This window comes from Haliotis asinina, chromosome 13 (genome assembly GCF_037392515.1).
Source record: "Haliotis asinina isolate JCU_RB_2024 chromosome 13, JCU_Hal_asi_v2, whole genome shotgun sequence".
In the NCBI taxonomy this organism is placed as follows: domain Eukaryota; kingdom Metazoa; phylum Mollusca; class Gastropoda; order Lepetellida; family Haliotidae; genus Haliotis; species Haliotis asinina.
The window spans coordinates 21,594,619-21,609,647 of record NC_090292.1 but is presented as its reverse complement, the minus strand read 5'-3'; the positions used below and the strand labels follow the sequence as shown (position 1 = coordinate 21,609,647).

The following is a 15,029-nucleotide window of genomic DNA, read 5'->3' as shown; positions in this document are numbered from 1 at the left end:
CACTCGGGTTACTTGGATATATACGTTGAAAAGTAGCCCCAGAACTTGGGAATATCTAGACTTACAGAAGTTGGGGCATTGGTAATACAGAAAGGGCGGGCGGAAGAGTGATTGAGAAAGTTTAGTTGTACGCCCTATTACATCACGGCGGGGGGTGCAAGAAAAGGACTTCACAAGTTGTAACCTTGCAGGGAATCGAACCCGGGTCTTCATCTTGAAGAGCACACACCTTAACAACTAGGATACCCACCGCAGCCTGGCGGAAGAGAAACACATAAGGTTCAGAGACTCCGAGACTGTCTGTTGCCTTATTACAGATAGCGTTGTGCAGTCATGTATCAAAGCAAGGTCCTTACAAGCTTGCCCGCCATGGTCAACGAGCGTTAACAATATAGAGTCATGTTAACATATCGACGAATCGATTAAGACTGTCCGCGTTCACTTGGGAGAACTAGATGAATGGTTAAAGTATGGTTGATCAATAAACTCTTTGAAATGAATCATAAAGGTACATACTCCCTCCTTACCCCGTGACCTCGGCCTTGACCCAAGCCTCATTATGAGCACATGCACCAGAGTGTGTTTGTCTTGCACATCTATTGCATGAAATTCTTTTTGAGGGCGGTGGCAGTTCGGTTTCGATCATTTTCTGTCGTGTCGAAAGAAAACAAAGGGCGATATTCGTATGTCAAAACGTTTTCATATGTTTTAGAGGGATCGCCCGCGGACTCCTTGCCATAAAATATTGCCTCATTTAAACTCCATTATTTTATAAATTAGGATGTAATGAAAGAATGAAAACATGCTCAATTTTCAAGTTTCGTATTATTTTTCTACTTCCTTTTCTCAAAATCAGTGAAATACTGAAATGCCATTACAGACTGGCGTTGAATGCAAATGTTTCTCCGGCTATAATATAGCAAAACACATCTGTCTCTGGCTGTCACGAAAAGTTTTTGAAATTTCTATTTTCAAATATGGAATTGGATTTATTTTCATTTCTGATTTCAAATTTACTTTTGTGTTTGAAAAGCTGCCACTTAAAATTCATCTTAAAACAAATAAGACTGTGGAGTCACTCGAGGAGGAAAACAACAAGAAACTCGATATGCACATCTGTACGCGTAGCGAATATATTTGTTGAGAAGGCAAACAATTTGGTTTGTGAAAGCAAAGACTACATAATTATTATATGGTTTTGGGGAAGGGGAGAGCAGGTTAGTGCACGTGTAGTACATGATGATGACATTGATTCCGCGCCTTGCTAATAAGAAACGTCATAGGCTACGCGATTTAGTCATCACGCTACTCTTGATCGCGGTTAACCAGGGTCCATCACTCACAATGGCAAGAGCCAGTGGGAGGCACTCATTCATGCTAATATGGGTCAGCTGATGCTCAGCTTATCTTTGCTAGTAGTATTGCGGGGAGGAAAAGTAACATGGTTCAGTGATTGCGAGATTACAGTCGGAACGCGAAGCAGACGTTCATGGTCCTTTGGTAAGAAAACACGATGATTACTTGATGTACTCTAAGTAATGATTACTAACTTGAGAAGCACAGCCTCGTTCTGGCAGCTCTGTTTATTAGAGGTGGACACAGCAGCTCTGATAAGACTAATATGAGACCTCGACTGGATAATATGTAGAATTTGATCATTTATATGCCGACAGGACGCAGGGCCCAATTCTGCACGTGTTCGGCGTTAGTAAGATCAAAGTAATGAATTAAGAAGACTGGTGTATTTATTAGAAACATCTGAGGGGCAGAGCGTTCAATCCTGGAAATACCAGGAACCAGCATGAATCTGTGGCGGGAAATGAATGAGTATAGTTTTATGCTGCTCGTAGAATTACGGAGAGGAATACAGGAGGTAATATTTGTTGTCATTATGTGAGGATTCGACCCAGTGCTACCTGGGTGTCAAGGGAACCCTTTAGCCATTAGGCTAGGTAAACACTTAGTCTTTGAATGTATATGGTTTTAATAGTTACGAACAATCCCATTAAATTCAAAAGGAGACCCATTGAGGTGAGAGAATCACAACCCGGGGGAATCTAGACTTGCTTCATTTACAGTTTTAGCACTGCAGGGAGGGTTAGGCTGAAGGGAAAATAATGTTCTCCGGGGACTAGGGGCCTAGGAGACACCGGTGGTCTAAAGTGCCACTACTCTCTGTGCAGAAGAACCTTGTAGTACGCCAGAAACATAGGATTGGGGTAGCGTCGTGGTTAAGGCGTTTACTCGTCATGCCTATAACTCGGGTTCGATTCCACTCATAAGTACAATGTGTAGAGCCCATTTCTGGTGTTCCCAGCCGTGACAGTGCGGGAATAATGCTAAAAGCGGCGTAAAACTAAACTCACTTACTGCCACTACTGACAACCAATTCCTTTGAAAGCGGTGTTAAAATACGAGTAACCGACTGACATGTCCAAAAAGGGTCAAATCAACAAAAATAACACTTATAATTCCAAAATATGAGCTACAAAATTGATATTCCGTCATACATTATTAGGGTCGGTGAAGTAACCTTGTGATTAAGGCAGTCCCTCGTCACGCCGAAGACCTAGGCCAGATTCCTCACGTGTGTACAATGTGTGAAGGCCATTCCGAGTGTCCTCCGTCGTGATATTGCTGGAATATTGCTAAAATCGGAGTGAAACCAAACTCACTCATAAATGATCCGCTCCCGACATTAAACTGCCCCCACTGAACCGAAGTGACTACAGCCGTCTACTTAACTAGACCCTGTCTAATATGCTAGTAGCCATTTCTTTAATCTGTCCGAATCACGGCATATGTAACACGTCGGTGAGAGATCTTTCTTGAATTAAACACAAGTTGTTATCACCTTGAAGGATTAACCCTAAAGAACGGGAGATTCCTTTGAAATTGCTTCTTCATTTTCCGAGGAAGACTTCTAAGATTGATTGCAGCCAAATTATTTGACGCTAGTTAACAGTAAGCATATAAATCGGACCGGATCGGTCCTAATTTACAACAGATAGCTCCCGAAACTGCCATCCTTATCTCGGATTTGCAGCCTTCACTTTGGTCAATCCAGACCAGATTGAACGTAGGTCCTCAGGTTCGCCATCAGCAGAAGCCAGGTCTAGACAAACGTCTCTCAATGTCCGATATTCGGTCAGTTCAAGCGCATGGAACCACGCCACTGGAAGAGATTTTAAGGGGCAGGGGCTTTGTTTGTTGAAATGAGGACCGAATTCCGGGTCGAATGAAGCCATGAAGATGCTTCAGTTTGTTCATGTTGGTCTCCGCGGGCCTGAAATCAATGTCGTCTGCTTTGAAATTGATCCCACGACTTCCCGCGAGCACAGTGTTCGTTACGTCACGAACACGACAGGTCTGCGTTATTGAGACAGGAATACCGCAAGGGATGTTGGGAAAATGGAAACAGCCAACAGTTGTCAAGATGGAGGCAGGCGTTGAGATGGGCGATTCGCCACAGGTTCCTGGGGGTTAAGACGCTTGTCTGCCCTTGGGATGCCTAATTTTGTGTTTGTCCTGAACAGTTAAGAAAAGGCTCAACCGTGCTGTGGAATAGTAAATGAAATGTGAAGTGATTCGTGAGACAATTTCCACTGGTAACTGCTTGCGTGTTCTGTGGATGCAAATTATGATATGATAGTATTTGCTGATACTGTCCAAAGGGATTAATATTATATCACTTAACTTTTATAATTTTGTTAATTTAATTGACAGCGATATATCAAAGAGGTAAACGTCAAAAACATAATTCCTTTAAAACATTCATCTCGAATCAAGCTGACTCGCCATAATATGCGAGTATTCTTGCCGTAGGAGGCGACTATGCTTGTCGTAGGAGGCGACTATGCTTGCCTTAAGAGGCGACTATGCTTGCCTTAGGAGGCGACCATGCTTATCGTAGGAGGCTACTATCCGGATCGAGTGGTCATGCTCGCTGACTTGGTTGACACATATCATCGTATCCCAATTGTGTAGATAGTTGTTCATGCTTTTGATCACCGGAATGTCTGGTCCAGAGCCATGAATTTAGGTGGAGGGATGGGGATAAATGGGTCTGCACTTTCTGTGTTCGTTCCAGAAATCTAATATGTACTGGACGCCTTTTCCTCCGCTTCAGCTATATTGCTTTCAATTTCGGTATTAATTAATTGTTCGATTACATTGTAGTGGACGTGTAAATCTGTGTAAATATTCAGAACAAATACAGTCGACAGAACAGTCGGAATAACGAGGGTAAACTGTACTTGGTAATGCACTGGTTAAATGGTAGCGATGTATCAAGATTATAGCTCGCTAGCGGGGATCGATACAATTGGTCAGAAATCATTGGTCTGTCCGACGAGTGATCATCCTGTGTCCGATATATGTCCAGACATTTCATTCAACGTTGTCAGATCGCCGGCACACAATATTCGGCCGTGTAGTGAATGAGAGTGAGTGAGTGAGTTTAGTTTTACGCCGCACTCAGCAATATTCCAGCTACATGGCGGCGGTCTGTAAATAATCGAGTCTGGACAAGACAATCCAGTGATTAACAACATGAGCATCGATCTGCGCAATTGGGAACCGATGACATGTGCAAACCAAGTCAGCGAGCCTGACCACCCGATCCCGTTAGTCGCCTTTTATGGCAAGCATGGGAAGGCCTATTCTACCCCGGGTGGACCTAGATTTAACTGGCCTGACTGGATTTTTATTAGCCTCGGGCATCTGAAAACGTGGCTATTTCGCACACTGCCGGTATCATAGCTGTGTGTTTATCTCGGGGCCACCATTACTGTGGTGAGTCAAAAACACAATATACTTAGGTCAGCTTCGGTGAGTCTTATGAAACACATTCGCTGCAAGAAACGTTAATGCGATACAAAACATCTCGCTCATCATTGAAGGAGATCTGCGGCAGAAACAACTTACTGAAATACGACACGTTTATATTTGTTCTGCGAGTAAAGAAAAGTAAAGAGCCTATTTTTGGTAAACCCTGCTCTTGGAGCGTGATTATAGAACATAAAGCCGGTTTTCTCGTGGTTCCTGAAAGTTTCCACAGACACGAGGGTCGTCGTTTAACGTGATTTAGAGGACGTTCTGGCTATGATATAAGACATGGATGTTTTCAGATTGTTCATTATTTTTGTAAGAGCAAAAAAGGAGAGTACCTTAAAGAATGACGTACCTAGCTTAAATAATGACGGTTTAGCCTCTTGGCTGAGTGAGTGAGAGCTGTTGAGTGGGCGAGTCAGTCAGTCAGTCAGTCAGTCAGTCAGTCAGTGAATGAACTGTTGAGTGAGTGAGTGAGTCAATCAGTGAATGAGCTGTTGAATGAGCTGTTTAGTGAGTCAATCAGTGAATGAGCTGTTGAATCTGTTCAGTGAGTCAGTCAGTGAATGAGCCGTTGAACGAGCTGTTTAGTGAGTCAATCAGTGAATGAGCTGCTGAGTGAATGAGCCAGTCTGTCAGTGAATGAGCTGTTGAATGGGCTGTTTAGTGAGTGAGTCAGTGAATAAGCTGTTTAGTGAGTGAGTCAGTGAATGAGCTGTTTAGTGAGTGAGTCAGTGAATGAGCTGTTGAGTCAGTCAGTGATGAGCTGCTGAGTGAATGAGCCAGTCTGTCAGTGAATGAGCTGTTGAATGAGCTGTTTAGTGAGTGAGTCAGTGAATAAGCTGTTTAGTGAGTGAGTCAGTGAATAAGCTGGGTGAGTGAGTGAGTGAGTCAGTAAATGAACTGTAGAGTAGTGAGTCAGTGAAAGAACTGTTGAGTGATTGTTGAGTGAGCCGTTGAGTGAGTCAGTAAATGAACTGTTGAGTGAGTGAGTACTGAGTGAGTCAATCAGTGAACGGGCTGTTGAATGAGCTGCTGAGTGAGTCAGTGAGAGAACGAGCTGATTAGTGAGTGGAGGGCGAGTCTGTTCAAGGTTCGATTATTTACAGACCGCCACCATATAGCCAGAATATTTCCGATTGCCACGTTTGATAACAAACCAACAAAACAAAATGTATCGGGTAACCGTTACAACTCCATATGATCAACGACATTCTAGAACCATGTACCATAATGAGATAACACTGCGTAAATACACCAGCGTCGAGACCATTCTCTTGTCACCTCTTGAGAAGGTTCCAGATAGAACTCTTTGGTATTATCTCTCTTACCAAAAGGTCACTATCAACGTCAACGTTTAAAAAAGGCTTTCGACAAGCCATTCAAACGCTCTCGACAGTCTCTTCCAATAATTTGTCTCCGCCAATAATATAAACATCTCCTAATATTACTGAACGTATGTCCTCAATAAAAACTGTCCAGGTAATATGGACTGAGAATAGAAGCTCATTTCAAAAGCCTGTTGTCATGGTTACCTGTGATTCCAAGGAAGACGTTGCTATGGCAACGCTAATTTTCAAGACATGACTTAGGCAAAAACACCTACGTGATGGGAAGAAACGGGGATTAAACAAGAACTCCATGTTATCAATTAAGTGTTACCAACTCTGGGACTAGAGAGTCATACAAGCTATTATCCGTTCCGCAAAAGAATAAAAGTCATTCGAAAAGGAAATGGTCAAACTGACATTTCCAAGAATAATTTATCTCGCAGAAAGGGGGGAAATAAAATACAAAATTGAGGACAATCCTCGGAGTAAACAACACATTATGATCGGAAATAATACTGGGAGGCCTGTTCGAAAGAGACAAAATGTATTTTCTGAACAGAAATACAAATGTAATGAAATACAAATGAAATACAGCTTGTCATGTGAATATACACGAGATGTGTGACCCTTGAATAAGGTCATCCGGAAAGTGTCATGAAATGGACAAATGATCTCACGTGAATTGCGGATATTCTCCTGAAAGAGAGCTTTTATGGACAAAGTACCTTGGCAGAACGCCAAGAGGCACATGGGTGCATTCGCACATGTTTAAACGAACTGGCAGGCAGGATGCATGTCTGGAGAGTTAAAGGCGGACTTACCCCAGGTAGCGTCTTCTTTTCATGAAGAGCCTGCTGTGCTTTTACGGCACTGTCACGACTGGAGTATGTGAGAAATGCACACCCTGAAATAGCAAAAAATAAAATATCAATATTGCTGTTTAATACCAGCTCCCGACAGTATGTATTCGGTTAGATTTGTGAAGTTCGGGTTTATGACTTTATGACTTTTAGAGAATTATCGGGGTGGATAGGAGATCAGAGAGGGGCTTTACACACTGCCCCCACGTACGGAACCGAACCCAGGACTTACGCGTTTCAAGCGAACGCTCTAACCACAAGGCTAAGCTTTTTCTTATCCACTAAGAAACACAGGTTTAAATCGGAGAGTTTTTTAAAACAGTTCTGACGGTATCGAAACATTAAGCGATACCGAAGACCACCAGGCTACCAAAGACGGTACAGGGATATATAATATATATATATATATATATATCCGTAATGAAATAGTAAAGACTAATTGTCAGGAAGAATATATACAACATATATTTTCGTCTACGGTTACATGGACAGAAGGACTACCCAGGGAGCTGCAGATTGGAACCGGCTATCAGAGCTAGAAATGATCTTCAGTAGCACATGCTTGTCGAAAGAGCAGACTAACGGAAGTGGATGGTCAGGCTCGCTGACTTGATTGACACATGTCATCGTATCCCATTTGCATTGATCGATGCTCATGCTGTTAATCACTGGAGTGTCTGGTCCAGACTCGATTATCTACAGACAGCCGCCATATAGCTGGAACAACTGGAGTGCGGCGTGAAACAATACTCACTAAGTCACAGTCCTGGACTCCCTCCCTCCCTCCCTCCCTCCCTCAGAACACACCTACACGTGACACATGTGGTCTCACTTTCCCGAACTGCCTCTGTTCACCCAGCAGTGAATGGGTACCCGGTGGGGTAACAACCTGATATCCTTTACGGTCCGTTTGACTTAAAAGTGGACCGATGAATTAATTGCAAGAAAGGGACAGACAGGTGTTCGAGAAGCACGTGCACAAGTGCCGACAAAGCTATTGATTCATTAACCTGTGCCGTCTCCATCCTTTATCGCACACTGGCTGTTCCTGTTTCTGCACTCCTCCCTCGTACCAACTAGTGAACTGAGTATACATTTGTTTGTAAAACATTTTTTTTTTATTTTTAGGACATCAATTCTTAAAAAACAACTATGAGTTGGTCTGATACTTTGATTAAATTTCGAGTTAGATTGCATGCCATCGGTCCGCTTTTTATTCAAACGGACTGTAGCGTCTAACAGACATCGTAGGTTATCCGGTGCAGCAGTGTGAGCGTGACCGCTTTGAGCACGCGCAAGTGTGCGGCAACTTGCTATTACTAGTATTATTTAAATTAAAAGAAAACCGGATCCCCTTATCTTACAGGATATATATGTATCACGCCATGGTGTGAATGCAAAAATATGCAAACATCCTGTGTCTATTTCATTTGATAATTTATATTGGAATAACGTCTAATGGCACATAAAAAACATACACGTGGCAGTGACCCTGTTTTACATAACAAATTGCGTCCGCCGTTTTATGTATATTGTCTGAGAAATACCACCTATTACCTCTCATTTTAGATTCCAATTACAACACCTTGACGTCATTTACAAACTGAGGGTTGGTTTTTAACCTAGTCGCGGTTTTCAACAAGTCAACGTGCCTTGCTGCACGTGCACAAGTCTCAGCGATACCGTGGAGCATGAGACGACGGGACGCCGCTAATGCATACACCCCTAACTGTCTCTTAATTTGATTTAATCAACACCCGTAAGAGTTGAATTTTGTGTGAGGTGATATACACCAACCCCTCTGCTTTCCTAACGCGGTGAGTGAGTTTAGTTTTACGCCATACAAAACAATACTACAGCTATATGGCGGCGGTTCCTAATGAGTACAAACAAAGAGGAAAGATGCACGAATAAAGTAAAATTCATCGAATCGATAACTAAAAAATATTTCGGCTACACGTGGAACGTGAAAAAGTCTTTTAACTCATCAGATATAAAGTGAGTGAGTGAGTGTGAGACAGGATTGGGTTTTACGCCAGTTTCAGCAATATTGATAGACATAGATTATATCCTTGAGAGGAATCGAACCCGGCCTTCTTCGTGACGATCATTTAGCCACTAGGCTACCCCACCGCCCCGAGAAACTATGATAATAATAGTATGGTAAATAATAAATATTTCTCCCTTTTCATCACTTCCTTGTTCAAGAGTTTGGCTTCAATATATTCTTCACCAGCCATGTGTATATGAAAGAATGCTCTTATTTGGAACGTCAAGGACACCGTGTATCGACACAGTATGCAAGCGGTCTTTAACGTCAATAACGTGGGGTTTTACGAGAGGATATCCAGCCAATTAGAGCTGGAGTTGAAATGAAACCGGACTTAAAGTCACGCTCACGATTACCGTTCTTACATTTAGACGTGCATGCACGTGTCTCAGCGTGTGGCTGCTTAGGCTTACCGCAGTAATGGCGGTTTTATAGCGTTGCCCACGCTACGGTTTAATACTTATATCTCATAATGGAAACTTTGCAATGACAGAAACGTCTAGTCAGGGAGTGACGTTTTTCTAAGTTGTATTATATTTCATCATCAGTATTCTATCTACATGATGTCCGTCATAGAGAATCGAGTTCGAACCAAACACTCCACAATGAGCATCGACCTACCTGATAAAAACAAAATGACGCCATGGCGACGGTCTGTAAATAATCGAATCTGGAGAATACAATACTGTGATCAACAGCATGAACATCGATCTAGCAGCTGGGAACCGATGACACGTGTCAACCAAGTCAGTGAGCCTAACCCCCTATCCCGTTAGTCGCCTCTTCATGACAAGCATGGGTCAATGAAGATCATTTCTAACCCGAATCTTCACGGGTTCGCGTTATTTGAATATATACATGGGTAAATGGAGACGCTTTGACAACTGATATGTTAATCTTTGATATCAGACAAAGTCTGGTTTCTCTCTGAGCATGGCCTAATTACGTTAGCTTGACTAGTACCTAATTCACAAATATGACGTAGGCAAAATTCAAGTGAACACAATGCTTGCCCGCCAGGCGTTATATGCTGTTTCGGGAAAGCGAGTAGTGTTTTTCATGAATTTTGCTATTAAGCCTGACTTTTGGAATTAAAGTCTTCTTCACGAAACTAGTGTTGGTATACCTTGTAATTGATTCGATTGTAATATTTTACTATCTCCTTAAAGGAAAGAGATGATCAAGTTGTACAGTAAAATCAGCTTATAGTGAACTTAAAGAGATCACTCATTTAAATTCGTTAGAACAGTAGCGCGTAACACGAATATCGACTGAAGCCCCCTCCAAAATAACACCACCCACCCCCAAATAAATAAATAAATAAATAAATAAATAAATAAATAAATAAATAAATAAACTGTACGTCCTAAGCCTAGTTTACTGAACGTCATAAGGTGCAGGTCGTGTAACACAGAGTGTGCTGAAAATGGGTAATCTGTTTCAGTTTACACACTAGACTACAGAGGATGATTCTGAAACCGACACATTTGAGGTTGATGCAGTGGTTGTGGTACACATATCCGTTGCTGACCGTTACTGAAACATGGCACAGATAGTCTGTTATACTGTTCAATCGCTGAACCTATCGACGGGCCCTTAAAGATAACCCGTTTAAGTTTCACGAGAAGTGTTCGAGTCGTTGTCAAGGGAGACGAATTTCTCTGTGTGCTTTCGGCTATAAATGTCGCGTTTCCTAATACCCAGAGATAACAATTTTTCAATCGATATATTCATGAACAGATTCGGCTTGGTACTGCTTCCCTGAGTCAGCACATATTCTTCGGGTAATGGCTTCATATGGAATAAAGAGATGGTTTGATTGTCCGGGGGTATATTCTGACAAATTATCTGAAATTTTGTCAGTTGGATAATGAAAGTAGATAATCATGGTATAACACGCACGCTCACACCACTCATACATTACATATACGGGCGTTGGGGTAGCCAGTGGTTCAGGCGTTCGCTTGTTTCGCTGAAGTCTTGGGTTCGATTTCCCAAATGGGTACAACGTGTGAAACCCACTTCTTGGTGTTCTCCATCGTCATATTGCTGGAATATTGCTAAAAGAGGCGTAAAACCAAACTCATTCACGCAATTTCCATCATTGTCTGCATATTAATGCTGCGACCTTGAAATCAACTCTGACCTGACCTTGGCCCTTCTCCGGCATTTGGAGTTCGAGGTGGAATTTAATGATGGTCCAATATCTGATGAGATCCAGTGATCTCGAATAACATTGAATTCGACCAGCACAGAATATCATCCCCACCTGAGACATTTTTGCCCTGTATAATGTTTCGTGTAATTGGTCGCCTATTCGAGATGCACAAGGCGTAGTGCATTACACTGATGCTTAATGGGGGGTATTATCAGACAAAACACGTAATTACTTTATTAATGACACGCCCTGTAAGGCGCGTGCTTGTCATATGGTGGGCGTATCAGGTTCAATATCTACTGACGTCTTCTATCTTGAGTCAGTTAGTTCGACCAGCTAATTGTGAACGAGATCCTAAAAGAGGTCAAACATGGTAAGATCCGAGCCAAACCATAACAAAATCCAGTGTGTCCTAAAGAGCTTAAAAATATTAAGATCCGAGCGTAGCAAGAGAGAGAGAGAGAGAGAGGGGGGGGGGGGGGGGGGGGGGGTACTTCATTTGGCTGTCCAAAATGTTTGCTTTTTGTTCTGGAACAGTGTCTGGTCTGTCCAACCATCGTCCGAATCATATTTTATTCGCTCCATCTAACTCTACCTTAAACGAAGCCAGTCCAGATTTAACGCAGGTTCTGAATGCTCACTGCGATTCAGTTTTAAAGGGACTGTTTCGTGAGATCATACTCACTCACTGATGGATGGATAAGGACCCTTTCTCAGCTTCCCAGGATCTGTAGGCTTGATTTTATCTTTTTGATGACTACAAAATGATGCACAGTATGTTACGAACGGTGTCTGGCCTTGTGGAAGAGGTGTCTGGCCTTGTGGTGTCTGTTTTTGTGGAGGTGGCGTCTGGCCTTGTGGAAGAGGTGTCTGGCGTTGTGGTGTCTGACCTTGTGGAAGAGGTGTCTGACCTCGTGGAAGAGGTGTCTGGCCTTGTGGAATAAGCGTCTACCAAGACCTGCTCACGAACACGGCGTCACAACTTCCAAGTACCGGGCAGTCTTTGCCGTCTTTGTTAGTGGTGATCTATCCACTGGTTTGCTCATTGTTCGGGCTCAGGCTCCAAATAGTACTCCCAGGTTTTATTCATTATCAGCAGTTGTTGCAAGAACCTTTATGGCTCAGCTTCAAACTGAATCATCTCGACACATAACATGTTGTATTGGTACGATATGTTCAGACGCCAGAGACCTTGGAATTTCCTTTCAGGAAACAGCCTTTACTAAAGTTAACCTTAACTCCCATTCCTTAACATATTGCGCTATGGCTACCTTAGTGACTTACTGTCACTTTAAAGCTTCGTGAAAGGAGACCCTGGTACCCTTTTACTGTCAAAGTTTCAGTTATAATGGTGTACACTCTCTCCTGGGAAATGATTACTCAGCTAGCAATGCGTTGCTCAGTCATTCGTGGATTCTCTGGACCATTTGTAGTGTGGCTGAGTTTATATGACTCCCAGGTCTTCAAAGGTCTTCGTGCAGTGCTTTAACTCACTTCCACATAGTTGCCGTCCGGATCGACATTCTCCCGTTGGACTCATGAGTAGTTGTAGGTGTTAAACTCATTTTATTTACGTTCTTCGTCACTGTAGCTGCTCAAGTTTCACCATTCCCCGAATCTGGAGACCCCTTCGAGTTACAGTTTGCCCATTAGACTTCGTTACCAAATAAAAGATGTCATTGTTCCGAAATCACTTCCATGTGGAGAAAATCAGCCCACGTAATCAATGCTTGGAATGTGTGCTTGACGATACCTCTAAATGGTGTCTAGATGTGTCCAGAGTCGTTAGAAAATGTACCCATGAAATGTAATGGCCAAGTCACTGGAAGTTCTCTGCTGTGGCGTGGATGTGCTGATCGTGGGTTCGGATTGGCGCCAATGCCTATCCGTGCTGTATTACATACTACCGTTCGTCCGCTGTGATGTATGCAGAATTGCTTCCCCCTGTCGAGCAAGGATCCGATGACCGAGGATTTAATTCTCGGATTCTGGGGCCCATGTTAACTGATTTTAATCAAAGTTATGTACGACAAAAAATAAACCTATCGTTTTAGCATACTAAACCGTCAAGCACATCAGTCTATGATGTAAGTGGATGTTTCATGGTTCTTTCATGTTTCACTCACTCTCTGATATCATCTGATTTTGTGGCATCAATATATGCACGTTTATAACAAAACCACGCCATTATCAGTCCATCTAACAATCACCTACGCGAGTGTATTTGGCGTAATCGGCATGGAACCACCCACTTAACAATGCGGCATCTAAGGTCAAGGTTGCAAAGTGGTTCCCAGGGGCCCTGTTAAGGAGAGTCGACCTGTCAATCAGAGTTATGTGTGCGGGTGGGCATTCCTCTGGGGTCTCGTGATGAGGCCTGTTGAACTGCCTAGCACCTGGGATATGGCCTTTGTGGCATAATAGGGCCTTCCCCTCACTGTTAGCATCTATTTATACATCTATTAATCTTCATGGTCTGGGAAAGAATGGAGCATTGCTGAAGACGAGGACCAGAGGCCAATCAATAGTTTGGGATTTTTGAATGGGGGATGGGAGAATATGAAAATTCTGTATATGTGTTTGTGTATTTGTGTGTGTAAGGGTGTACATCACAGTGGTGAGTACCTGTGTGGGTGTGTGGGTTTGTGTCAGTATATGAGTGAGTGTGTATCCAAGACTTCACAGTTTGTGTGTATTTTGTTTGCGTGTGAGAGTTGTTTTTCTGTTTTGTTTTGTTTTGTTGTTTTTTTGCGCGCGCATGTGTTTATGTGTGTGTTTGTGTTTACGCGTGTGTGACTTGATTTTCCGGTTGTGTGTGTGATTGGTGTGCACGTGTGTGGGTTTGAGTGTGCGTCTGAGATTTCATCAGTTTTGTTGTGTGTGTTTTTATATGTGTGAGAGTTGATTTTGGGTTGTTGTGTGAGTGTTTATGTGACAGGTGATTTTTTTTTGTGTGTGTGTGTGTGTGTGTGTGTGTGTGTGTGTGTGTGTGTGTGTGTGTGTGTGTGTGTGTGTGTGTGTGTGTGTGTGTGTGTGTTATGTGAGTGTTAGAGGACATCAGTTGGTTGCGTGCGTATTTTCGTGTTCTGTTTGTTTCGGTGTGTGTTCAGTTCAGTCCTTTTGTGCGTTTCAACCCGTGCACATGCCTAGTTCAACATTACTCCAAAAGCATTTTCAACGTGTCTGCCTTAGCGTATGTAAATTCAGTTGACCTCCTAAATCCCACTGGTATGAAACTAACGTTTCCTGCGAAGTCAGTCCGCAAAAGTAAAGATCAACCTATAGTTCCGTGTTCTTTATAAAGTCAGAAACAAGATCTTTTATTCCAAGTGCCACGAGCGTGCTGCCATATTTGTGCGTGATAGAGTTACACCAGCATATTCAACACCTCATGTTTATGCTGTCATGTTCAATCTTGTCTACCTAATCCCCTTCCAACATAGCAAATATGTCGGCACGCTATAGATCGCAGATACTAACATAGCTACAAAGCATCACGTCAACGACAGTCTGTTACCCTCAGTTTTCTAATCTCAGCGACATTTAAAAATTATTTACGACATTAAATTTTCCGACATGTCGTAAAACGTCAGTTAAGTTACGTGAGCCTGGTTTGACTTCGAGACCTGAATTAAAGGTCCAAGATTCGCGTTGCCGGTCACTCCGTCCTCCAGCCCCAACGTTAGACGGTATATTTAGCTTTATAGCAGACAATCGGACGCTTGGAGCTAGGCACGCCGTGCATTTTACGAATCGATGCCACAGCAAAATAAGAGCGCTGTCAGCGCGCTGTTTTTGTC

At 42.8% G+C, this 15,029-nt stretch overlaps 1 protein-coding gene across 13 annotated transcripts in view; it reads right to left on the bottom strand.

The window, feature by feature from the left end:
• Nucleotides 1–15,029, bottom strand: part of LOC137259209 (CUGBP Elav-like family member 3-A) — a 255,714-nt gene that overhangs the window by 217,280 nt on the left and 23,405 nt on the right. For all 13 annotated transcript variants that reach the window (XR_010954699.1, XR_010954700.1, XM_067796809.1 and 10 more), the window contains exon 2: nt 6,983–7,065. Coding sequence is in view for 11 of the 13 variants with exons in the window: in XM_067796809.1 (XP_067652910.1) it covers nt 6,983–7,065 (83 nt within the window). In the remaining 2 variants the exon portion in view is untranslated. The remainder of the gene's footprint in view (nt 1–6,982; nt 7,066–15,029) is intronic.